Source organism: Ziziphus jujuba, chromosome 2 (assembly GCF_031755915.1).
Source record: "Ziziphus jujuba cultivar Dongzao chromosome 2, ASM3175591v1".
Taxonomy (NCBI): Eukaryota; Viridiplantae; Streptophyta; class Magnoliopsida; order Rosales; family Rhamnaceae; genus Ziziphus; species Ziziphus jujuba.
The window spans coordinates 4,906,952-4,931,417 of NC_083380.1; the positions used below are offsets into that span (position 1 = coordinate 4,906,952).

The 24,466-nt window shown below is 36.3% G+C and overlaps 5 protein-coding genes across 10 annotated transcripts; 2 read left to right on the forward strand and 3 right to left on the reverse strand.

The window, feature by feature from the left end:
- Nucleotides 1-355: 355 nt before the first annotated feature.
- On the reverse strand, nucleotides 356-2,966 carry LOC107417904 (GRAS family protein RAD1). Its single transcript, XM_016026552.4, has one exon. It carries the CDS (start codon nucleotides 2,398-2,400, stop codon nucleotides 766-768), a length of 1,635 nt encoding a protein of 544 aa, XP_015882038.2. The 5' UTR covers nucleotides 2,401-2,966; the 3' UTR covers nucleotides 356-765.
- A 2,819-nt stretch (nucleotides 2,967-5,785) lies between these two features.
- LOC107417913 (nuclear transcription factor Y subunit C-2) lies at nucleotides 5,786-9,541 on the forward strand. 6 transcript variants are annotated; one of them, XM_025073542.3, is made up of 3 exons: nucleotides 5,813-5,944; nucleotides 7,910-8,079; nucleotides 8,416-9,541. In XM_025073542.3, the coding sequence occupies exon 3, from the start codon at nucleotides 8,468-8,470 to the stop codon at nucleotides 9,287-9,289; it is 822 nt and encodes a 273-aa protein (XP_024929310.1). In that variant the 5' UTR covers nucleotides 5,813-5,944; nucleotides 7,910-8,079; nucleotides 8,416-8,467; the 3' UTR covers nucleotides 9,290-9,541. The 6 variants fall into 6 exon arrangements, with proteins under 6 accessions (XP_015882049.1, XP_024929310.1, XP_015882050.1 ...); XM_016026564.4 differs by having other exon boundaries at nucleotides 7,910-7,977; XM_025073543.3 differs by having other exon boundaries at nucleotides 5,832-5,944; nucleotides 7,910-7,937.
- A 1,153-nt stretch (nucleotides 9,542-10,694) lies between these two features.
- On the reverse strand, nucleotides 10,695-13,646 carry LOC107417909 (DEAD-box ATP-dependent RNA helicase 36). The gene is made up of 6 exons (XM_016026558.4): nucleotides 12,874-13,646; nucleotides 12,211-12,533; nucleotides 11,623-11,826; nucleotides 11,454-11,535; nucleotides 11,259-11,357; nucleotides 10,695-11,101 (listed from the first exon to the last, which is right to left on the reverse strand). Exons 1-6 carry the CDS (start codon nucleotides 13,504-13,506, stop codon nucleotides 10,940-10,942), a joined length of 1,503 nt encoding a protein of 500 aa, XP_015882044.2. The 5' UTR covers nucleotides 13,507-13,646; the 3' UTR covers nucleotides 10,695-10,939.
- A 76-nt stretch (nucleotides 13,647-13,722) lies between these two features.
- Nucleotides 13,723-16,279, forward strand: LOC107417910 (peroxisomal 2,4-dienoyl-CoA reductase [(3E)-enoyl-CoA-producing]). Its single transcript, XM_016026559.4, has 5 exons — nucleotides 13,723-14,048; nucleotides 14,440-14,599; nucleotides 14,867-15,036; nucleotides 15,117-15,339; nucleotides 15,836-16,279. Exons 1-5 carry the CDS (start codon nucleotides 13,863-13,865, stop codon nucleotides 15,988-15,990), a joined length of 894 nt encoding a protein of 297 aa, XP_015882045.1. The 5' UTR covers nucleotides 13,723-13,862; the 3' UTR covers nucleotides 15,991-16,279.
- Nucleotides 16,280-16,490: 211 nt separating this feature from the next.
- On the reverse strand, nucleotides 16,491-24,182 carry LOC107417908 (ATP-dependent zinc metalloprotease FTSH 12, chloroplastic). The gene is made up of 19 exons (XM_016026557.4): nucleotides 23,510-24,182; nucleotides 22,941-23,125; nucleotides 22,569-22,795; nucleotides 22,125-22,402; nucleotides 21,708-21,785; nucleotides 21,366-21,608; nucleotides 21,139-21,279; nucleotides 20,805-20,972; nucleotides 20,605-20,717; nucleotides 20,305-20,521; nucleotides 19,264-19,335; nucleotides 19,047-19,166; nucleotides 18,830-18,946; nucleotides 18,576-18,752; nucleotides 18,122-18,241; nucleotides 17,918-17,992; nucleotides 17,493-17,600; nucleotides 17,287-17,367; nucleotides 16,491-17,129 (listed from the first exon to the last, which is right to left on the reverse strand). Exons 1-19 carry the CDS (start codon nucleotides 23,921-23,923, stop codon nucleotides 17,052-17,054), a joined length of 3,012 nt encoding a protein of 1,003 aa, XP_015882043.2. The 5' UTR covers nucleotides 23,924-24,182; the 3' UTR covers nucleotides 16,491-17,051.
- Between the last annotated feature and the right edge of the window lie 284 nt (nucleotides 24,183-24,466).

The following is a 24,466-nucleotide window of genomic DNA, read 5'->3' on the forward strand; positions in this document are numbered from 1 at the left end:
TTTTTGCTTTGCATTTATGGAGGAAGAAATTACAGATACTGTCATGGATTATGGTGAGATTGTCTTTAAATTGTTAGATGGAAAATCCTGGGGAAAACAGTTGAGGAAATGAGATTGGCTTTATTTTCAAGGTCTGTTGAATGAGGATGTCATAAGTTTAACAAAATGATATTATAAAATGGAGATTATCTAGATTAGGAACATGGTGATACCGCTCATCGACCACCATACACCATACTGGTACCACTCATTGACCACCATTTTCAATTTCAATGTTTCAATGAACTCCCACCAATAGAGGAGTAGGTTTTCTTTTGCTACTACAAGTTTAGTATACCTGCCTGGATGATCGAACTTGTGAAAGAAAAATAGTTGAAATTTAGATCTATAACTTATTATCCCACAATAAATACTGGAAGGAAAATACAGATATTCCCACATGAATACCTAATGGTTGGCCACCAACCATCAAAGGGTTTGGTAGAATCCAAGCTGCAGCCAAGGAGATTGCCTAAACCACTTGCATGGAAAACATTAATTCTGCGACATAAAGAAATAATAAAGATTAAATAAAAATGAAGCCCAAGTAACATCATTCTCCAAGGAATAGAGAGGAAAAAAAAAAAAAATTGTCAGAATTCCTGGTAGCATTGGGCATATCGAGATGATCCCGTAAAAACACTTCGAGCTATAGTAGGATCTTATATAAAAATACTTTGAGATTATGCCAATAGAATAAGCTATAACCATCATCCAAACGGTCCATTAGGAGGAAGAAGAAGAAACGTTGTTCACTTGCCATGCAGAAGCCAGCATTATTGGCCTTGCTTTCCATCCAAGAAGCAAGCAACCTTTTTCACTACCCAAAGTATATCCATCACAGCCATATACTGACAGCATCATTCTAGCTTGGCTCATACACTTCAAACCCATCACTTGAAAACCAGCACGACCCAATTGCCTCCTCCATTGATCTGCTCTTTCATGCCTCTCAATCCTATTTGATCCTTCAAAAGCCACAATGTTCCTGATTTCCTCTGCAAAGTGAAGTCTTTCTATTTTCATCCTCTGTGGGCTATTCCTTGGAAGACTAGCTTCTAAGGAATCGAAAATGGCTGAATAATAGTGAAGGGATTCGAGAAATCTCCCAAGAAAAAATGGCCCATTATGATTTGCATCTTGTTCTACCAGTGTAAGCAGAGTTGGGGATAGTTTCTTTAGTGCTTGGAGTATTGCTTTCAGAGACCCTCTACTCTCTTTTACATACTTGTGCAAATGCATAATACCATTGATGACTAATGCTTCCCCTTCTCTCAAGTTTAGATTCTCTTTTGTTAAAAGAGATGGTGTTACTGCCTCTGTTAACACGTTGAACTCTAGTTGTATGCCTAGTGAGCTTGCTTCTTTTACAAGCGATTTCATGCTTGATTCGAGCTCTAAGAGACTTTGATGATCGTCCACTAATCCAGTGATTCTGAGCTTTTTGGGGGGACCTTTAGGCCTTGATGCAAGAGTTCTTAACAATGATGGCCATTGAAGAGTGTGCTCCATACCCAGATCAATGATATGCAGATTGTCCTTCCCAACTGCTGCTTGACATATAGCTTCATTTGCCACCATAAAACCGAAAGCAAGATAAGGAGTTGTCTGATAAAGGAGTTGAAAAGCTTCCATTTTTTCTTCTCTTGTGACCAAAGAGATATCTGTAGCACCATTTGTGAATGTCCCATTTGTTTTGACATTGTGAAGAAGTGAAAGCCTTGACTTTAATCCTGCAGCAAAGCAGTATGAGACTCTCTGCAATGAATCTCCCCAAGGATTAACAGAAGCCCAAATTTGGCTGAGCAATGAATCTGCAAGTTGTGTGTCCCTGCATCCCACAGCCTCCGCACAAGCCAAGAGCATGTGAACCAAGTGAAGCCCTTGGTCCACTCCATGGCTAACCTCTGCAACACGAGGAACCATATCAGGAGCACCTCCAAAATCCTCAGCTGAACCGCTTATAGCACTCTCCATTTCATCGCCTTCTATCATCGTCAGAACATCTGATCCATAAACATCATTTTCCATGGAAAACATCTCCATCTCATCATGAAAGCAATCTAAATTACTTTGGTTCTCCGCTAGCGAGTTGTTGATGTAGTCGTCCTTTTCGTAGTGATCCATATTAATAATGCTATCAACAAATTCATCAACCTCCGAAGCCGCCAAGCAAGGAGAGATACCAGTGGTATCAGAAGGTAAACAGAGTTCATCAATCTCATTCAGTATCTCTTCCCACTCTCCTCCTCCTCCTTGTTCTTGCTCAACTCTTGCAGGACAAAATCTTCTAATGGCAAGATCATGGTTGAAACTCTCATGGCTGGGGAAGGAAAGCCAACCGACATTGAAGCTTTCCATTTGTTTCTGGTAGGATTCTAATTGAGAGTGAGAAAGAGAGAAGGATGGGTAGAGGGTAAGGTTTGGCTTAAATGGAGTTTCAGAAAATTGGGACCCCCCTATTCACAAAGTGTAAATTGGTGCATGGTTTTCGTTTATTATTTATGATGAATGTAGAATATTCTTCTTGTTTTGAATCAATGGGTAATATCCTTCAATACAAAGATAAATAATGTTAAATGAGCGAAGAATTGCTGGTCATTTTCTCAAACATGAAGTAATCAACATGGCTGTTTCTGAAAAGGAAAGCGTGTCTAAATTTTTAAAGGCCTTAAAAGAACAGAACAATTTCATTGGTTTATTCTATATTGTTTGTTGGAATCCATGCATGTAGATATTTGAATATATCTATCACAAAAAATGCTCTAGTAAAGGGAGACCTTGGACATCTAAGACTTCAAAACTTAATCATACTTTAGGAATTTTGTTCTAATTATTGGTTAAACAACATAGTTTTCTTCTATGCAAGAGACATGCATAACGAAAGCACAATTGCAAGACCAAAAATTAAAAGTGATAAAGAGGTTGCTAAGTCTTACCTATAAGAAAATTTTATATTGTCCAAAATTTGAAGGAACCCTACCTTGGAATTTCAATATTAATGGGCACAGCATTCTTCAAAATTAATAATAAAAGGGTTGGTCACTTGTTTTCTAATCAGAAAAGGAGAAATAACTGTTAATAAACATCATTTATGAAGGAAAATTTGGGAAATAGTAGTTGTGACTTGTGATGTTTGGTGTTTGCTCTTTGTTCACAGAGAAAAGCCACAAATTTCATATTACCATACGGCTAGTCAACATAATCAAAGGCCTAAAACAAACCTAATTTTTCAAAACCTACTTTTTCAACCTATGTGATAGCTTTATGATGCAATTATGATTACCATGACTATATTATATATACATATATATATATATATATATAAGAATTAAAACTTTGAATCATTATCCAATAAAATAATAGTTTTGTCACTTAGGTATTTCGATACGATGGTTTAAGAAACCAAGATAAATATGTTCTTAAAAAAAAATCAAATCTTAATTTGTGATTCAAAACTAATGTCTCCAATAGTTATTCACAAATATATGTTTATATATATACATATATATAAACTTTGTTTATTTATAATTGGACTTTTTACCAACAAAATCAATCACCAAAAGAAGTAGTTCACAACATACTAAAATACTATACAATACCCATAATTATTTGTTACAAGTAATTTAAAATGTAGAACCAAAAAAAAAAAAAGACTTTAATAAAAATGGGAAAATTGACAACCAACTAGCTAGCCGGCCTTGAAGACGAGGGTATAGTTGGGACCGGAAACCTCAACCAAAAAGTGGGCACCACACTCTAATTTATTGGTGTCATGTGTTTGTCACAAGTCATTCTCACATTGGTCGGCCAACAAACAATGAGACATAGCAGGTGGCCTGTGCCTTGCAATTATATTCGATTCCCTTCTCTTAATTTAATTTGCTACTCGTTAAGTTTATCTCCAAAAACCATTATGTCGGCTCAATTCATTTCCTCTCCATGTTCCAAAAACTTTAGTAGACAATTCTGCAAAATGTTTATCCAAAGTTCTGCATGTATATATATATATAAATACACAGGGTGAGACTACGCGGATCTGTACAAAAAACATTTTTAAATAAAAAGTATCGATTTTGCTGTTATATACATAAATCAAAATTGATATTTTTTTTTAAATATTAAATTTAATATGGATTCGTATGTGGACGGACTATACTATAAAATTAACCTAGATAATGCTTGTTGATAGAATACAGCAAAATTTTGTTGGGAAAAGCTAAACACATTTTTGGATTATTGCTGAAACATCCCAAATCATGTCATGGTAATGGTAGTTGGATCAAGTTAATGAGTTTTCATGTTAATTAGCTAAAAGCTGCTTTTCACGAACTAATTACCTTTTTCTGAGTCTCTAAATCACAATAACAAAAGTAAAAAGTTCTAGAAATTTTTTATTTAATCTAACCAGTAGAAATAGATATGTATTCTGCAATCGATTTGAAGGATATATGTAAATAGTAATCTCTTATCGTGAATATATTCTGGATAATAAAAAAGCTATATATATAGAAATGTTAAGAAGAAAATTTTGTGGTATCAACATTGTAGATCCACTTTCTTTGAACCCTATAAAAAGATTAACTAATATTTAATTTTTTTTATTACATGTAACCTTTCAAAATTCGGATTTATATGTGATTCTTTTTCTTCTTCATTTTTGGTGGCTTATTTGCCATGTTAATTTATGAGGAAAACTACCCTTTTTTTTTTTTTTTTTTTGGAAAGATATAGCATTTTTATGTGGAAATATCACTCACCTGATCTGGTACATTCCTCAATGTAGATTGAAAAAAAAAAAAAAAAATCCCTTTCACGACGTTACTAAATGATTGGTATAGTATGGCAAATATGATGTTAAAAAGTCATACTAATTAAGTTCTTCACAAATAAACTTTAGATTCTAACTTAGGCTATGTTCAATAGGAAGACAGCAATTATCTAATAAAGATTTTAAAATTGAATCCTCTATCCTACTCTAAAAAAACAAATTGAAAATAGTATGTTAGTATAAAAAAGAAAGAAGAATGAATTATTTATCTGAAAGAAAATACTAAAAGTAGGATTAAAATCCTTCCAAATTTTCTTTCATTTATTTATTTATATATTTATTTTTTTATGTTTGCGAAAATTGTAAACATTTAAAAGAGTCAACCTTTTTGTTTGTATTTGAAAAGATTAAAATTTATTTTTATCAAGCAAAATAATAAAATCCAAAAAAAAAAGAAAAAAAGAAGAAGGCTTTTTTTGAGCCGACGTGTCATAATCTGATTGATCCTTTTTTTTTGTTTTTTTTTTGACAACAAAGGCAAAGAAGGCTTGGATCTAATCTAACCGAACAGAGTGTGTGATGAATCATGATTAGAGGTTGGTCAGGTGGAGGAGCATGCAATTCCAAAGGGACCCACCAGCTATGACTCACAAACTCAATGGGACCCATTTCCCACGTGAACTCACCACCACCACTCTCACGCGCATTCCACGTGCAAACCCACGCTTACGTTAACTCAATCTAATCCATCAAACAACCCTTACTTTTATACATTTTTTACCTGCATTGCCCCTAACCATATACCATATCTTTTTCCTCGTACGTCACAGTCGTTAACGTGAGCATCTGTCTATACTCGTCATCCAGTAATTTTTAGCCATGTGGATTTCGTGTACATCGCCTGTTTATAGTCAGAACTGCCTTACTCGACACGTGTCATCAACAGATGCCCCCAGAACTCTCTCTCTCTCTCTCTAAGGAGAAAGATCATATTTCAAACTCTTATCTGTCCCTCCCTTTTAACTCTCTCACTCTCTCTTTCCTTCTTCCTCTAGAACTCTCTCTCTCTCTCTCTCTTAGTTTCTCTTTCTTAGGGTTTCTGCTACTGAATAAGACTCAGCTGGACTTTGTTGGGTAATTAATCTTTATGACCTTCTGTTTGGGTATTTCATGAATTTTCAAGGTTAGATCGTCTTGTTGTTTTTTTAGCTTCTAAAAATTCTTAGGGGTTTGAAGGAGGAGGAAGGTGAATTTTTATTTTTAATTTTATTTTTTTTTGGGTCATTTTCTATTTGTTTTTGGTTTATGTGAAAAGTGTTCGTTCATCTAATTTAGATGGAAGAACAAAAAGATTCAAAATGCCTTTCCTTGGTTCCAGAGAAAGCATTTTGCGTTTATATAAGACTTAAAAATGGAACCCATTTACTTGTTCTTGCTTTGTCTTAATTTTTTTGTTTTTTTCTTCTAAATTGTTTGTCTGAGGTGGTTGTGTTGGTCTTAGTTTATGAGACCTTTTCATTCAAGTTGTGGTTAGAAAGTGGAATGCATGCATTGACGTGGAAAAAGTTTGGATTTTTTAGACAATTTTGGGGTTTATTTCTCGTTTTGTCTGTTTCGTTATTCTACCAAGAACTATTAAGAAGTTTGTTGTATTAGCATTGAGGATTTATTTTGTGTCTTCGTGTTTCATGGCTATTTTTTTGGGTATATATTCTGCATTTCCTGTGTGCTCTGTTTATATGTTTGTAATCATACTGTGCATGTGTAATTCTACTTGCGAATAAAACAAGGGGATGGCCCTTGACTTGGAATGCAGGTTGTATTTTATGCAGAGATCTCTGAATTTTCCCCGAATGTTGGCTGAGTTTCCCTATATATTATTATGTTTTGATTCATTCATTCCCTTAAGAAGTATGAAACCCAAATAGAATTCACTAATAAACTAGAATTCAAGTTAATTTCTTTTTATTTTGATCATAACCCACTACATTAGATATTCATCCCACCGCAAAGCTTAATTTTCCCCAAATGATGGCTGAATTTCTCCTAATGTTGAAACTTTTGTGTTTTGATTCATTCATTCACTTAAAATGTATGAGACCCAACTAGAATGCACTCGTACACTAGAATTTAAGTTAAATTCTCTTTACTTTGATAATAACAACTAGATAGACATTCGTACTACCACTAAGCTGAATTTCCCCAAATGTTATTGTGTTTTGATTCATTTATTCTCTTAAAAGTATGAGATCCAAGTAGAATCCACTTATAAACTAGAATTCAAATTAGTTTCTTTTTATTTTGATCATAACCCACTACATAGACATTCATCCTACAGCAATGCTTAATTTTCCCCAAATGTTGAAACTTTGGTGGTTTGATTCGTTTATTCACTTAAATGTATGAGACCCAACTAGAATCCACTTATAAACTAGAATTCAAGTTAAATTCTCTTTATTTTGATAATAACCACTAAATAGAAATTCATACTACCACTAAGCTGAATTTCCCCAAATGTTATTGTTTTTTGATTCATTTGTTCACTTAAAAAATATGAGTTCCAACGAGAATCCACTTATAGACTAGACTTCAAATTAATTTCTTTTTATTTTGATCATAACCCACTTCATAGACCTTCATCCTACAGCTTTGCTTAATTTTCCCCAAATGTTGAAACTTTTGTTTTTTGATTCATTTATTCACTTAAAAAGTATGGCCCTTGCAAATACATGTATACATAAGTTTTAAATGATCCTGTGGTCTAGTGGCATATGGAATTCCTTGCAAAATGTTAAAGAGTTGCTTCAAACTCTAGGTTGAGGCTGCAAGGGTAGGGAAGAGGTTAAATGTGGGTTGAGTTGCAATTTGAAATTTCATAGGCTAAAAATTGTCATTTTTTTCTTTTTTCCTGCAAGTGGTTAAATTTTACTGTAGAACCTGTATTTTAAATCAGTTTTCTTTTCAGAAGAAGAATACTATACTTTCTTGTTTTGTGAACTTTAATTGAAACTCAAAAAGATGCATTGCCTTTTGGTATGTTTGCTCAGTTATGTTTGAATTGTATTAACATTAACATGTTTCACTATTTTGTATGTGCAGAATTTCTGTGCGATCAAACTGTTATAGTGTAATTTCCTATTTCTACAGAACAGGGTTTCAAACATTTGGTATTTGGATGACCTTTAACTTCTTTAAATTCTGGCGTTGACTATACCTGCTTTATTGATTCTTAGCTGCAAGTCATGAGAATAACTATCACATATAGAAAGGTCATATTTGTGATCCATATAAAGTTTGCATCCATTGTTCTTGTGTTCTAGAAAAGACATATTCAACTATAGCTGACATGTTTCATTTTTCAATAATCTTGGTTTCACATTATTAAGGAAATAACAGCAGTAATGTAAACTAGATTATGAAATGTGTATCAGGAAGAGAACTTAAAACCGTGAATTTGGGTTCTGGGTTGTAACTAAGAGGTGCTATCCTCATACAGATCTTTTTAAGTACTTGGATATGAAAAACGTAAATGCATAGAATAATCTGCTAGGTTAAACTGAGTTAGGGGCTTTTATTGAATCTACATTCCTTGATGTGTGTTTCAGCGTTCTGATGACAGAATAGTTTGGAAAAGATAGCATACTCCAGTACGGAACCATGGATCAATCAGGACAAGCGCAGCAACAACATCAACAGCCACAGCCACCAGTGGTTGGTGTTGTGACAGGTGCACAAATGACATATGCTCCTCCTTCTTACCAAACAGCTCCCATGGTTGCTTCTGGTACTCCTGCTGTAGCGGTCCCTTCCCCAACACAACCACCAACAACTTTCTCAAATTCCCCACACCAGCTTGCATACCAGCAAGCCCAGCATTTCCACCATCAACAGCAGCAACAGCAGCAGCAGCAGCTTCAGATGTTCTGGGCTAATCAAATGCAAGAAATCGAGCAGACAAGCGATTTCAAAAACCACAGCCTACCACTTGCTCGAATCAAGAAAATCATGAAGGCCGATGAGGATGTTAGAATGATCTCGGCCGAAGCTCCAGTCATATTTGCAAAGGCATGTGAAATGTTCATCTTGGAGTTGACACTGCGTTCTTGGATTCACACTGAAGAAAACAAAAGGAGGACACTACAGAAGAATGATATTGCTGCTGCCATTTCAAGGACCGATGTCTTTGATTTCTTGGTCGATATCATCCCAAGAGATGAACTGAAAGAGGAGGGACTTGGAGTCACTAAAGCTACAATTCCAGTGGTGGGTTCACCTGCTGATATTCCATATTACTACGTCCCACCACAGCATCCAGTTGGACCTACCGGAATGATCATGGGGAAACCAGTAGATCAAGCGGCTATGTATGCTGCCCAACAGCCTAGACCACCGATGGCATTCGTGCCGTGGCCACAAACCCAACCTCAACAACAGCAGCAGCAGCAGCAGCAGCAGCAACAACAGCAAACAGAGCAGTGAAGACCGTTACGGTATCAGCATCACTGTAGTTGTTGTTTTGGTATTCTGGTGTCTAGCTGCAGCTTGCTGATTGTTTTAAGTGACGAATTTAAAGTTGTAGTTGTAGGTCTTTTAGCGTTTAGTTGGCAGTTGCAAATCTGATACACACACAAGGTCTTTTAGGGGAAGCGAAACTATATGCCACCATTGTCAAAATGCAAAGTTGTTGTATCTTGTATGGTTTTTTATTATGCTTTTAAAATCTTGAAATTATCTGGTGTGTGTGTGTGTGTGTGTGTGTGTGTGTCATTTCTCTTAAATTAGGTTTGCTTTTAAGCAGAACATTTGTGAATTGATTTCCAGAGGATTTTGACTGGAAACAGTTGAGAAAAACTTAACAAACAGTTTCTTCTAAATTGCTACGTTTAAAGCTTATACAACTACCCCCATTTGAACGTTATCAGAATCATCGTCCACATCGCGATAAGCCCAGATAACTTTCTGGCGAAGCATTTCCTCCTCCGATGATGATAAATCGTTCTTGATACCGAAAAGCTCGCGAATCTACTCTACACTCCGGTTCTTGATGCGATCGGCAACGTTCACGATCAGAAACTCCCATCAACGGCTTCACATTGAGAACATTCGCCGCCAAAATCAGATCTTTGAGGCTGCTATCGCCTCTCGCCCTTCACGAATTCAACGTCGAAGGCCGAGAGCTTTTCGTTCGCCGCTCCGTCTCGTCGTTTTTGAGCTCTTCGTGCTTCTTGCAAGTTCTGGACGATTTAGTGGAGGCACTTGACTTTGACGTTTGGGAGCGGGACGATGGTGTCAGGTGAAACGGCGTCGTCTTTTAAAAAGCTTCTGTCTGCCTTGAACTCCATGGCTACGGACTCATCGACCTTTATAAGCTTGTGATCTTCAACTCTGAGAGCGATCTTCTTCTTCTTCTTCGGATGGTTGGACGTTGTCGGAGAGACATTCAGAGAGAGTGAGAGTGAGAGAGAGGAAAGCACAGTGGTGAAGCTTTTCATGGAAGAAAAGGTGACGTCAGACGCACGGGAGAACGGTGACATCAGGCGCTACGTCACTAGCTAGGTTGTCACTAATACACGCTTCACCAATCGACACGTATCACTAACACATCGTAGAAATTATCGATCTTGTTATGCTATAACACAAGTCTTTCCTTTTAAGTTATTTACAAAATTGCCATTCTCACAAAACTCTGTTCCGTTAATTTAACAAAGAAAAAGTCGTAGGCTTTATAAAGTAAGATGAATATTTTTTCTTTCGAGGTAAATCAAAGATAATTATACAAAGTTTTATTTGGTCATTTTCAATGCTTACATGCACTTCTCCAAAAGTTCAACTTTGAGAATTAAATATATACATATAGAGAGAGAGAGAGAGAGAAAGAGAATAATAATACTCAAAACATAGAAGATTAGAATTATATAATTAACACTTGTACATTATGATAGTGTTTTTGTCAGACAAATTCTATTTATGCCATTAATAATATAATCCGTACAAATAAATTATGTCACTTTAAAAATTATCGTCTACAAGCGAGACGCTAGTTTACTTTTTTAACGCACAAACAAAAATTGAATAAATATTCTACAAAATTGGTGTAATTGGTATATCAAAATGAGTAAAAAAGTTGAATCATTCAACAGATTTTTTTCCCCTTTTCCTCTTTCTAATCTTTTTATTCAATAATCCTTTGGCTGCTAGCGTCTTTTTTTTCTGTTGTTTTCGTTCTTTTACTTTCTCATCAAATCCATCATCCATCATTGTCATTTTTGCTACTCTTCTGGCATTCCAAACCTGCACATCAAAACAAAGTTTATCAATTGAGATGCTCTGCGAGTATGTGGTAAATTCGAAATTAATTACACAAAAAATGGTTTCAGAAGAAGCATAGAAGTTTGAGATATTTAATAGTCCACAATTTCACTGCAAAACCAGTCCTCCAGGATCTTACCTTTGTGCTATCTGAAAGGACTTCATTCTCTTTACATTCAAATTCTTCCAATTGTTTCCCAAGAACAGCTTCTATTTCATGAACAAGTTCTACATCATTCTGCATGATACATGTTCCAATGGTAAGCAAAGTAAGTAACCAATGTTATAAAATTCTTCGTTAAACAAATTCTCAGACATTTCACTTAATACACACTTGAGTAACAAAGCTAACAGCCAACCCTCCTCTGCCTGCTCTTGCAGTACGCCCCACACGATGAACATAATCTCTCGCAAACCTGTAACAAGATGGCTGTTAAATTCTAGGTGAAAATCGTTTTTTGTGGATAACTGAGAAAGGATAAAGTTACATTGCGAAATGACACCTTGGAACATTATAATTGATGACAAGATCAACCGTAGGAATGTCCAAACCACGGCTGCCAACATCAGTAGCAAGCAATGTAGGAACCTTTCCAGACTTGAACCGGTGTATCGCAGCAAGCCTTAAAGACTGAGATTTGAATGAATGCAATGCTGCAGCTTCATAACCAAGCTCTTCCAGTAATAAACTTAAATAATGACAGTCTCTGCATGCAAGTTAACAAGAATTAAAACAGATCATCATACTTCTATATAAAGGAAAACAAAACAACTAAGGATGCAGCACATATTAAATTCCAACTTCACATCACCCCTAAAGCCAATAGGATATGGTTGTGAATGCAACTGCATAACACTGAAATGCATAGATACAAAACACACACAGCATAGAGATATCCATGATACAGAGAACCAGCAAAAAGAAATGTCAATGTAAGTTCCAAAAATAACATCAACCAGTAGCATATTCCACATATTGCACAATAACATCCATGAACATTAGACACAAAAGAAACAACAGATACAAATTCATAGCCAAAAAAAACCCATAAAATTCAGACTCGAAAGCTTGAAGTCTAAAGAGAATATACCTGCAGGTTGAGACAAATATGATGGCAGAGCGAATACCCATATCTTCCAATTTAGATAAAAGGTACACCAGATAAACGTCCTTTACATTTTCGGGTGTCAAAATAAACTGCTGCTTAAGAGTGTCAACTGTCTTAAATCCTTCATATGCCTCATAAAAGTAGGCCTTATTAGCAGAAAGTTCAAGTAGCGTTTGCAGGTCACTAGTCATTGTCGCAGAAAACAACAGGGTTTGCCGATTCTTCGGCAAGCACTGAAACACCACCCTCAGTTCCTCTTCAAAGCCCACATCCAAAACTCTATCTGCTTCATCCAAAACTAGAAACTGAAACAAAATGAAAAAGAACCATACATATATATAAAGATTTCATGGAATTTTTGTTACTCATAAAGCTACTGAAACAGAAGCAGAAGCATAAACTCTATCTGTTTCGTTCAAAACTTGAAACTGAAACTAAAATTATAAAAATTCATCCCTCCCCAATCTTTTCTAGCAAAGGGTAACTATAAAGTTTCATACTTGCTTATAAATTTCCCAAATTCAAGTCTATAAACAATCTGAAAAACATTCAAAACTACTTCTCATTATAAATTACGTTGCTTCATTAAGAACCCAGAAGAGCAAAAACGAAAACATAAAGCAAAAGAAAACAAAAATTCAGTACCTTGGTCTTGGAAAAAACATGAGGAATATCAGGATTCTCTTCGAGCAAGACCTTGAGCCTCCCTGGAGTAGCAATCACCACGTGAGGCCTGGCCATCAAGCTCTTCGCTTGGGTCAACATGTCCATCCCTCCGACGATAACTGTGCACCGCAAGTGCAAACACGAGCCCAGTGCCCGAAACTGCTCGGCCATCTGGTAAGCGAGCTCTCGAGTCGGCGTCACCACCAACGCAAACACACCATAGGGGTCCTCAGCCAAACGGTGCAGCATCGGCAACGCGAAAGCCGCCGTCTTTCCGCTACCCGTTTGGGCCAGACCAAGCACGTCGCGGCCCTCGAGGATTTTCGGAATGCAGTGGGACTGAACCGCCGTTGGCTTTCGCATGCCCAGCTCCTTGCAAGTCTCGACGGCCCAATCCGAGAGCCCAAGCTCGGCAAATGTGGTTGGGGTGGAATCATTGCTAAGGTTCGCCGCCGACTTTTCAATGTGTGGTTCGCCGTTGGAGCAGTTAGTGGCTGGTTCTTCGGCCGCGGCGGCGGTAGTTGGTTTAGGATTTTTGGGAGGTTTTTTAGGGTTTTTTGAAGGTTTGAAAAGAGGGAAGCTTTGGTCTACTAAGATTTCTTCTTGTTCCATTCTGTTTGGTTGGATGGAAAGTTTAAGCTTTTTTCAATTTTATCAACGAAATTTTCCCGGAAATTAGCGGGCGTAGAACAGAGTTTGGCAAAAGACTAGCGAGGAGGCGACAACAACAGAGAGAGTAGGGAATTTCTATTCTATTTGTGCCCTACCCCATCTGGATGACGTGTCAAATGATGGACCGTTATATATAGTCAGCGATCCAACTTTGTTCAAGATTTCCTTTTTATGATTAAAACTTGTGGACGACAGCGATATTTTCCTGGGAAAAAGTTGAAACAACTTTCAGGTTGGACCTAAAAGAGTTTAATTAGAATCAAGCAGAGAATCTGAGAGAGAGAAAGAGGGGGATCATGGAGTCACCATTCAAGGCTGATATAGTGAAAGGCAAGGTGGCTCTGGTAACTGGAGGTGGGTCAGGAATTGGGCTTGAGATATCGACCCAGTTTGGCATACATGGAGCTTCAATTGCCATCATGGGTCGTCGAAAGCAAGTCCTTGATGCTGCTGTCTCCTCTCTTCGATCACTTGGAATTCAGGTACCTTTTTTTTTTTTGTTCTTTTTTTTTTTTTTTTTTCAAGTTGAGCATCTGGGTTCTGTTCTTTATCTCTGTTTAATTGAGTAATGAACTCGTTTGGCTGTCGAGAAAATCGAGGAAACAGAAATGAAAATGCTTCTGCTTTTTACCCCTTACAATCCTTAGTTTTTAATCAGTAAATAGTTCTAATTCATTGATAATAAATGGGGGGGAAAAAAAACTTTTTCTGTTATAATTGTTTCCTTTCATTTGTACAATATTAGGACCATCTCTGTTTTGTTTAAAATCTAGATCCTACAGAATTGTTGCTTAGCCGTCGAATTAAGTAGCCATTACTTGTTAAATTTAGTTGGTTTTGACGTTTCAGTTTTCCTCTTTTTTTAATATTCAGGCTGTTGGGTTTGAGGGGGATGTACGTAAACAGGAAGATGCAAAAAGAGTAGTGGAATCAACTTTTCAGCATTTTGGTAGGCTTGACATACTTGTAAATGCTGCAGCAGGAAATTTTCTTGTGTCTGCTGAAGATTTATCTCCTAATGGATTTCGAACAGGTTTGTGTTTTATAACACTTAACTTTATTGTGTTTGAAACAATAAAGAGTACATGGGCAAGGCTGTAAAAGTCATACATGACTACCTAATTTATTCTATGCCTGAGCTCTGGCGGATTGGATGACAAAGTTTCGCAAAATGTAGTAGAAGAGTTTCACCTTAGTTATTTGTCGATTTCGTGGGACAACTATAAATTTTGTTCTAGTAAATATTGTTTTTGTCTAAATCTATTTGAGAGATTATACTTGTTTTGTTTATTCCATGCAGTTATGGATATTGATTCTGTTGGTACATTCACAATGTGCCACGAGGCACTAAAGTATCTCAAGAAAGGAGCACCAGGAAGGGGCTCATCTGGTGGTGGATTAATATTGAGCATCAGTGCTACTTTACATTATACAGCTGCTTGGTATCAAATCCATGTCTCAGCAGCCAAGGTTTGTTCGATAGGCTTGTTAAATGTGGCAGACATGATTTTTATGTCGAATATTCATTTTTAAGTGTTCCTTTCTAACAGGCAGCTGTTGATGCCACTACAAGAAACTTGGCACTGGAATGGGGAACTGATTATGATATTAGGGTGAATGGAATTGCACCTGGCCCTATTGGTGATACACCTGGCATGAGTAAGCTCGCCCCTGATGAGATTAATAACAATGCTAGGGACTACATACCTTTATACAAGCTAGGGGAGAAATGGGATATCGCTATGGCTGCCCTCTACCTTGCTTCAGATGCAGGTTGCTACCTCCACCTTGTTCACTTGTCTTGTGCACAGGAATTATTTACTTAGTTGATGTTTTCCTATTTGCTGCGCATTATTTTGAAATGTCAACTCTGAATAAATTAAATATGTGGTGCCAAGCAGTAGAACGCTGTTAAAACAAGCCAAATGTCATGATTCATGATTTAAGTGCGGAGTCAAACCCAGTCATAATGTAAAGCACATGCTGTTTGTTGGGTGTACTCTAACCATTGTGTTTCTGCTGTTTGTTTACCACTGCTTTTGTTTTTTGGTAAAAGCTTGTTGGCATTGTAGTGATTTTCATGTAAAGTGGAAGTATTAGTTTCTATTATTTGAACTGCGTTCCTTGCAGTGTATTCTCATGAGATTTGATTGTCCTTTATCTGCCTTAATTGTAATGATAAATTTAGAAGTCTTGATAGGTGTGGGCCTTTTTCTCTGATTTCCCATCTTTTCTTTTCCCTGGGATTTTACTTACTTTTGTTATGCAGGTAAATATGTGAACGGAGCTATTCTTGTTGTTGATGGAGGACTTTGGCTGAGTCGTCCTCGCCATATGCCAAAAGATGCGGTGAGGCAGCTTTCAAGAGCTGTCGAAAAGAGGTCTCGAGATGCACCAGTGGGGGTTCCAAAAAGCAAGCTATAAGTATAGATATATCATTTCTGGGTTTATTACCCTGACAGTGACCAAATCTTGATTGGCCGGTAGCAATGCATCAGTATTTAGAGAAGAAGAAAAAAAAAAAAATGAACACGATAATCAAATAAGTTTCATATAGTGGCTCTTGTAAGACATGGCATAATGCTATGTTCTTTCACCCATTTTAGACCTTCATTATAGTTGTATCAGCATAATCTGTATTCTGTATCCTTATCACTGTCTGGAATATGGCAATATATTTCACCCAGAATGGAAATTATCACCTTCTCACGAATCATGATAGCCTACTATATGGCTGATTAGTAAGCTTGAGTTCACCATTCCAACCTGGCTGTAAAGCTGTTAAGCTATAGATTTATGGCAGGTTATATGGTTGAGTTCTTTTTTAAACTATTTATTCTGAACATAAAAACGTAAAGTTGGCTCCTCAGATGGTTAAAAAAAAAAAAATTGAGTGCTTATGTTATGAATTTGATCCACCAATGTTTTAGTGTACAAAAAGATTTTTGCTCTTGGACATGCATGCATGCTTGCATGCAGATTGGCAATATTTCATAGTAAATAAAGTAATAGTTTGCAATTACAAAAGGGAAGAGAGAGATTGAGGTGGGGGAAGAAAAGGGAAAAAATCTCTCCTATGTGCAAAAATGGCAGGACGCATGTTAGCGAGTCGCATCTGAAAATACAAAACCATTCCTTCTACATGGGAATGGACTTTCCCCACTCTCTCTTTCTCCAATTCTGGCTAGAAAATTCAAGCACAGTAGAGTAGCCATATCCAACGTTCATCCGCTGAAATGCCCTGGGATCTTCAAATGTAAACTCCCCAGAATGCAGAACCTCTTGAAAATATTTAGGCTTACCATCGAATGGGTTCAATAAATGCAACAAAACTCTCCTAAAATGGCCATGAACATCCTGCCTGTTTGGTTTCACTACGGATCTGAGCAGTAAAATGTTTCCCAAACTATTCACCACGCTGAAGCATCAGTTGTTAATGCTATGAAACAGAGACATTTTGAGATGATCATTTACTTGAAAGGTTTTTAACATCTGTGGAGTGGTGCAGGATATATGTCTAATGGTTGATACCGCAACTGGTCTTTATGTGGCAATGGCCCATCCTAATACAGCAACAAAGAACATACGGATTCAATTTATTTGAGGAAAACAATGTTCAAAAGTAGATTGATCTTTTTTTTTTTTGTCATTTGAATCTTTTAACCAGGTTATATATTTTCTTTGCAACATATCATTGGAGGTTAGTAGTAGAAAAGATACCTCGTCCAAGTTTATCTGGAATGGCTTAACAAAATCCTCAAACATCACAGGAGAAAGTCCCTTCATTATCTCTTCGACCTCCTAGAAAGGTAAAAGTCGAGATTGTCAGTTGCACACTTATGCACAACTCAAATTCAATCAAGAAATTCGCATTAGTCTATTGGGTTGGAAAAGGTCAAGAACTGAAACGAGAAAGAGAGACTTACCAATCCAGTAATCCTAGAATTCTCCAATAGTTTCAGTGAAATCACATCCAATATGTGCCTATTGTTCATCAAACCATTCATCGCAAGTTCTTCTGTTTCTTCGATATACTGCAACCAAAATCAGATCTCACTGGGTCACATTATATACATTTTGACAGAAAATATGAGGCAAACAGACATGCATCATACTAAAGAAGCTTCAAAACCAATTACTTTGCAATTTCAAGAATTACGTTAATATTAATACACAATACTTGGAAATTCCAACATATGAAGGTTGATTTGTCCTCCCTAATCCATGGATCATAAAGATGGACAACTAACCAGAATAGCATGAACGCATCAACTATTTTTTAGACCAAAGGGAGAACAACCAGCACTAATTTGCACAGCACAAAAACGATACAGAAGCAGATTATAGTTACCCTTGTCAACTCTCGAGTAAATAGCTCAGACACTTCAGGCGTCATATTGGCAGGAATCACATGAGGGTCATCCCACTAACAGCATCAAGGGAAACAACACTTTAGTTGGTTACGATTATCAACTCAGCATGTACAATAACGAATAAAGTATATTTATGTTCATATTTGCAACTTTGGACAATGAAAAGGAAGGGGGAAGATTACTCTGTATCTTATCAACTCGCCATCTGGATTATCTGGTCTATCCACCAGTCCAATTCTCTTTGTTAAAGCAGTAAGCCCCAGCCTTGGGTTTTGAGGGCTGATTACCATCTCTCTAGCAATCTGTAGAGATAACTTTGGTTATACAAGAGAAATACATACAGATTTGTCAAAAACTTTAATCCTGTAACACAATTTAAACTTGGAATGTGGATCCATCTTACAGCATTGAAATAAATTAATGTGGTGGGATCATTGAAGACAACTTTAAGTATTTGAAATTCATATTATCAATTAGTCCCAAAACTATAATTCAATTATACTAGGACATAAACATATAGGAAGTCCCAAAAATACTGAAGTATGTATGTTGGAGTAGTTGATATAGATCCATCATCATATCCTAAAGAGAGAAATTGACTGTAAACTGTAATTAAATGAAACTAAAATCAGTTACCTTTGTTATTTTCTCTAGATCATCCCTTCCTCCATCAGTTATATCATTTCCAAATACAACACGCTCAGCGCAAGTCCCACCATGGGCTACCACCATTTGCATCTTCATGTAGCCAAAGGTAGTATAACCTTGGTCTACCGTATCTTCTCGCGGATAAAAAACAGAAATTGCAGTTTCCTGTCCACGTTGAAAACCCCTTAGGAAAGACTCCCTAATTTTAATAGCATGATTAGCATCCTAGACAGAAATTGTACCTTGCCACCAGGCAGGAGCTGAGAGAAAGCATGCCAATCATATTGAGGAAACAAATGAGCTAATACTATGTGACCAGCTTCATGTACAGCCAGCAGCTTCTTCTTTTCAAATGATACCTATTATACAATTTTATGAATTCAATAATCAAAACATTCAATCTACTACTAATGGTAGTAACTTTGATAGGATCCACCAAAGGTATGCCTACAAACTTACACTTTCTTCGCATTTTTGTTGCTCTTCTTCAGTGAGAAGTACTCCCATACCCTCAAGTAACTGTTTATCTAATACATCACTGACATCTTGCTGGTAGATCTTGGAATGTCCTTTTCTCACCTACAATATGAAACAGTATGTGATGAAAATGCAAGGAAATCCAAATTTAAATAGGACATTTTGTAACAATTCTTAAATGCAAAATTGTTTTACCCACCGACATGATTGCTGCTTCATTGACAAGATTTCGAATGTCTGCCCCAGAAAAGCCAACTGTGCGGAAGACAAGCTGTAGAGTAGAAAAAATGAGGAATCGAACAGTTGAACAAAGATAAGAACAAAAGTTTCGATACAATGAGGAATAACAATCAAACACCAGTTCCATGAAGACCAAAAGGCAAGCACTAATGAAGATCAAACATAAAATAAAGATAAAATAATAATAATAATAATAATAATAATAATAATTATAAGATAAAATAACTACGTATCAAGTTAGTTTTGTCAATTTAAGTCATTCTTAGTTTAGTTAAAGTCTTTCTTTTTCCCCTCCATTTAGTCTTCCACCTCTTTCAAATATTCTCCAATACCATCACCACTGCACAATAAAAGAAGAAAAAAGGAACTGAATTAGCAAAAATAAATAAATAAGTTGAATTTAGCAAATTAAAAGAAATGAGAAAAACAAAAAGATATAAGGTAGTAAAAAAATAAGTTGGAGATTGACAGCATATAGCTAAATAAAAAATTAAAAAAATTAAAGAAAATATTGTATATGTCTAGAAAATAACTTTAAAAAAATAGGAATAAAAAATAAAATTAACCACTTTTTCTAATAAAAATAAACTAGTTTAAATAAAAGGGAACTACGATAAAGAATAATAAAATAAAGAAAAATATCTTTTAAGAAAACCAATTTAGAATTTCAAAAATGAAAAAATAAAAAATATAATAAAAAACAGAAAATGGAAGAGTATTCGGAAATTAGAAAAGCAACACATGAGTTGACAGAAACCAAGAGACAAAAAGATTTAAACAGAACAAAAAAAAAGCCACATGCTGTCTCCTAACCTGTTTTACACCAACAAAAACCAAGTTGTAGTGCCATCGATTTCTTCTTCTTCTTCTTCTCTGCTCTTATTCTCTTTCTTCTCCTTTTTTTTTATTTTTTTCCTATTTGGTTTTTCCAATTCTAAACCCAAATCCAAGCAAGACCCACTCAAATAACAACCAGATTTTGATCTTAATAACTACTTACTTTTCCAAAGTCAACATCTTCAGCAAGCTGCTTTCCTGCACTGTGAACACCAAAAATCTGCACTCTTTGTTTAGCATCAGGCAAACCAATGTACAAACGACGGTCAATCCGACCAGGACGAACAAATTCCAAATCCAGTTCGTCTGGTCTATTTGTTGCACATATGAATATCACAGCTTGTCTTAGTGAGAACCTATCTACACCAGTTTTTTCCTTCCTACACATTCAACAACAAGCATGGCAGTTTAGATTTTAGACACAAAAAGTAAACATGGAGTTTATATTAATAAATCCACTCACTCCCCATCAAGCTGTGCTATCAGAGCCTCAAATGTTGCCCTCCTTCTAGGATCCTTTCTTGCATGCCTTCCAGCTATTGCATCAATTTCATCCACAAATACAAATGAAGGAGCCTGACAATTATATAGCAAACAATAATCATTCAACCATTAATACATAATTACTTTTCTTTGAAAAATGAAAGTAGAAAGGCCTCTTACGTTTCTTCTTGCAATAGAAAACATCTCATTGATTCTTGCAGCACCACTTTTTTCACTATCTGTAAATTCAGCACCAGAAGCAAAAACAAAGGGCAACCCACTTTCCTTTGCAAGTGTCCTTGCAAATAGTGTTTTTCCAGTTCCAGGAGGTCCAGAAAGAAGAACACCCTGTTTGTTGTACCACATAAATTATCAAACAATTCTAGTTATACTAAGTTTTTTTTTTTTTTTGTTTCAAGCTTTTAAAGCATTTCCCAGACTTTTTTTTTTTTTTTCAAGCTTTTAAAGCATTTCCTGGACTCTTTTAACTTTCATGGAAAGAAGAAAAATTTACCCGAACAAACTGCACGCCTCTTTCATAGTACTGCATTGGATTTCCCATATAGATCATCAGCTCATCAAGAAGATCCCAAACATCACCACCTAATACTACTTCCTTATACATGGATTTAGTTTCACCAACATCTCCAACTGGCTGGATGAATACTCATTGCAATGAGAACTCATGAATCTAAATAACAAAGACAATAACAAGTACAGAATATTACATTAAAGATTTACCAGGATGAAATTTTCTGCATACGCCATATCAAAAAGTTGATTATACTTCTTATAAAGAAAACGCTTCGACGTTATGTGCAGAAGCATCACTGATTCCCTTATGAGCCAAAGAATCAGTAGTCCAGGCACTAATGCAATTACAACTTTCATAAAGTAATGGATCTGCCGTTTCTGAAGAAGATCTACTTCAACTCCAGAACTTGAAATAATCTCAAACAAGTAAGGATCAAGGGGAATATCAACCTACGAAATAAGTGATAACATCAACCATATATAACTTGTATAAGGCAACACAAGAAAAAATTCAGATTTTAGCAAATACAACACGTTTCCCCAACTTACAACATATTCTAGTGGAAAACCTTCTTTCATGGTCACATATAGTCTTTTTAGGTCCTCCGTAAAGACAACAGCAGCAACCTGTCAAAAATTATCACAACAGCAGAAACTGAATAACTCATCCCTTTGGGTGCTCAACTAAAAGTGGGAAAAATTACTCTATTATGTGAATGCACATCCTCATAAATGCTATGATTGCAGAGTAGCTAATGGAAAAGAAAGAAAAGTGAAAGCTTGGACTAAAGTAAGGCTTGAGTCAGAAATGGAAGTTATTGAACATGGAATACCATACCCCTCAAGAAACCAGTAGATGCAAAGATGGAAGTGAAAATCAATGAGATAGTAGACGATAAGACACTTAGGTCTACCCACAAGTACAATAAGAAACAAAAACAGTTAAACAGAAGTTTAACAGTTTACCTCAGAGCAATCAAGCTTTTCAAGAAAATAAGAGTAGGGAAGTTGAGGACGATAGAGCCACCATCTCTTCGCTATCCATAATGCCCTAGTTCCCTGTGTCTCTGCCACCTTTTCCACCACATCTTTGCGAAGACTCTTTTCAACCTCATTCATGTCAAATTCAACTACATACTTAGCATTCTGAGAATCTACCTGCTCAGCTAACTTTTCCTTTTGGAGGACCTCCTTCCATGTCTGAAGTCTTTCACGCCATGTTCCTCCACCTTCTTGAGCCTTACCTGCAAAGAAAAGACACCCAACAAATGCTATTGTTATGATTCTACATAGTAGATAATACACAAAGGAAAGAAGCAGATCAAATCCAATCCAAATTTCGAAAGAAAATATAATTAAATATGTATGTAATATATCATATTATGCACATGTACACAGACCTACACAAACCTGAAATCCCCAATTCTTTTTTAAGTTCCTCCTTTTCCTCGGCATTTAATTTTACATCACTGTCAACAATTTGTTTCACATTTTCCTGAGGCAGCTTTTGATCATCAACCCATGCATCCTCTCCCACATAAGAACTATCATGAACAAGTGTTCCATCAGGCCTTTCAATAAACTTCTTCATTTTCAGGCCTTTAGGTGTTGTCTTCCTCCACATACTCTTCTTTAACCTGTAATTCTATGAACTTTCAGAGGTTCTAAAATTTATAGGTTCCAAAAAACTAAAATCAAAATGGAAACCAGATATAAATAAAATACCATGATAAAATAGAAACAGTTTTTCTCTAGTAAAGATGAAATGTGGCATCGACTTACTTTCTAATATTAGTAGGAGATGGCTCAGGAATCAATGCCTCCATATAAGCCTCAGTTAACTCTTTTCTTTGACGATCTAGGTAAGGAGCCCGAATTGCTGCATATATCCTTTGAGAAGAAAGTATGGCAAAAAAAATATAGAGAAATAGCGCTGCAATTCGTTTAGAATCCCATGACTTGACATCCTGAGAATAACAATTGAGCATGGCTTTATCATTATTTACCCAATGGGTAAATTTGCAAATGAGTTATCAAAGAAATAAGAGAAAGGGAATATGGAACGGCATACACCATTTGGTCTCCACAATGTTGGTTCAAGTACACAAATTACTAAAAAAGTTTTCCTTTTTTTTATTCTTAAGATTGTGTACAACAAGTACTGATAAAAATGATATCAGTTCCACTAACTTAATTCAGTTATCCTAGAAAATTAGCACTTGGTGAGTCCAAAATTAAAACAAAAGACTCAAAACTGTATCTTGTGCCTTCTTTCGATTTTCCTAAACTTTCTTATGAATCAAACAGGAAGTAAAACAAAAGTGTCTCAGATTAGACTTAAAAGGAATTACCTTCCAACGTTGCCACTGGTTCCAGCTAACAAACTCGGGCACCGCATCACTCCTAAACCGTTCCAACACAACCCCACTCTTCTCCACTCTTTCCCTAACTCTTCCAACAAACCCACCTACCTTCACATTGGCATCTTCCAAATCAAACCCAGTATCCTTCTTCAACGACTCCCCAAAATTGGACCAGAAACGCACTGTACCTTGCTGAACTGAGCGAGCCAGACTCGACCAAGAAAACCCATCAGACCCATTTGCATTTGCGGAAGCTAGAACACGAAAGACTGGTTTGTGGGGGGAAACTTTGGGTCTTTGTTTCCTGGGCAGCTTGAAGAGGATTGAAGTATGAGCATCCTTGGCGAGTGGAGCAGAAGAGAAGAGAAGTGGGTTCGGTCTGTATGTGACTGTAAGGTCCATTGAAGAGTATAGAATTGGAAATTGAATATGACAGACAGAGAAGAAGTCAACAATGGCAAAGCAGCTCTGTCTGTGTATCAGTCTGAGGCTTTGAGCTATTTGAACAGAGCATGGTTTTAGGATGCTTTTTCATCCGAGGTTTTGGGGTTTATCCGTAGAAACCCATTTTCAGTTAGCAGTGCAGAAACGGGTATGGTTTTCTGGCCGGTTCGTCAGCTTGAATCTTAAAGGTGCGACCTTGGACACTTTGCGTTTATTTAGTTGTTTAAGTTCATGCCCTAGTGGTTTTGGACTTTGGAGATTCCTACAACATGTATGATCCAGCCCATTTTTATTACCATAGCAATTGGGTTGCCATCGGTCCAAAAATAAAACCGAAAAGTAGAGAGTTGAAATTAATTTTCAATTTTCACTGACATTTAAACTAATAAATCTGCCACAAGCAATTTTATACTATTCTATTGATGATTATAAAAATCTTTGATAGCAGAAAACTCGAAACGAATGTAATCTTGAAACAACGCTCGAAAGGTAAAAAGCATT

Excerpts from the sequence above, each read along its gene's own strand:
- LOC107417909 (XM_016026558.4), bottom strand. The coding sequence starts at position 13,506 with ATGGAACAAGAAGAAATCTTAGTAGACCAAAGCTTCCCTCTTTTCAAA. Across the intron at positions 11,827-12,210 it reads ATATTTGTCTCAACCTGCAG|AGACTGTCATTATTTAAGTT; the intron begins GTATATTCTCTT and ends ACTTGCATGCAG. Across the intron at positions 11,102-11,258 it reads TCCTTTCAGATAGCACAAAG|GTTTGGAATGCCAGAAGAGT; the intron begins GTAAGATCCTGG and ends TTTGATGTGCAG.
- LOC107417910 (XM_016026559.4), top strand. The coding sequence starts at position 13,863 with ATGGAGTCACCATTCAAGGCTGATATAGTGAAAGGCAAGGTGGCTCTG. Across the intron at positions 14,049-14,439 it reads TTCGATCACTTGGAATTCAG|GCTGTTGGGTTTGAGGGGGA; the intron begins GTACCTTTTTTT and ends TTTAATATTCAG. Across the intron at positions 15,340-15,835 it reads CTACCTTGCTTCAGATGCAG|GTAAATATGTGAACGGAGCT; the intron begins GTTGCTACCTCC and ends TTTGTTATGCAG.
- LOC107417908 (XM_016026557.4), bottom strand. The coding sequence starts at position 23,923 with ATGGACCTTACAGTCACATACAGACCGAACCCACTTCTCTTCTCTTCT. Across the intron at positions 18,947-19,046 it reads AACAAAAATGCGAAGAAAGT|GTATCATTTGAAAAGAAGAA; the intron begins GTAAGTTTGTAG and ends ATTGTATAATAG. Across the intron at positions 17,601-17,917 it reads TTACTCGAGAGTTGACAAGG|TATATCGAAGAAACAGAAGA; the intron begins GTAACTATAATC and ends TTTTGGTTGCAG.
- LOC107417913 (XM_016026563.4), top strand. The coding sequence starts at position 8,468 with ATGGATCAATCAGGACAAGCGCAGCAACAACATCAACAGCCACAGCCA.
- LOC107417904 (XM_016026552.4), bottom strand. The coding sequence starts at position 2,400 with ATGGAAAGCTTCAATGTCGGTTGGCTTTCCTTCCCCAGCCATGAGAGT.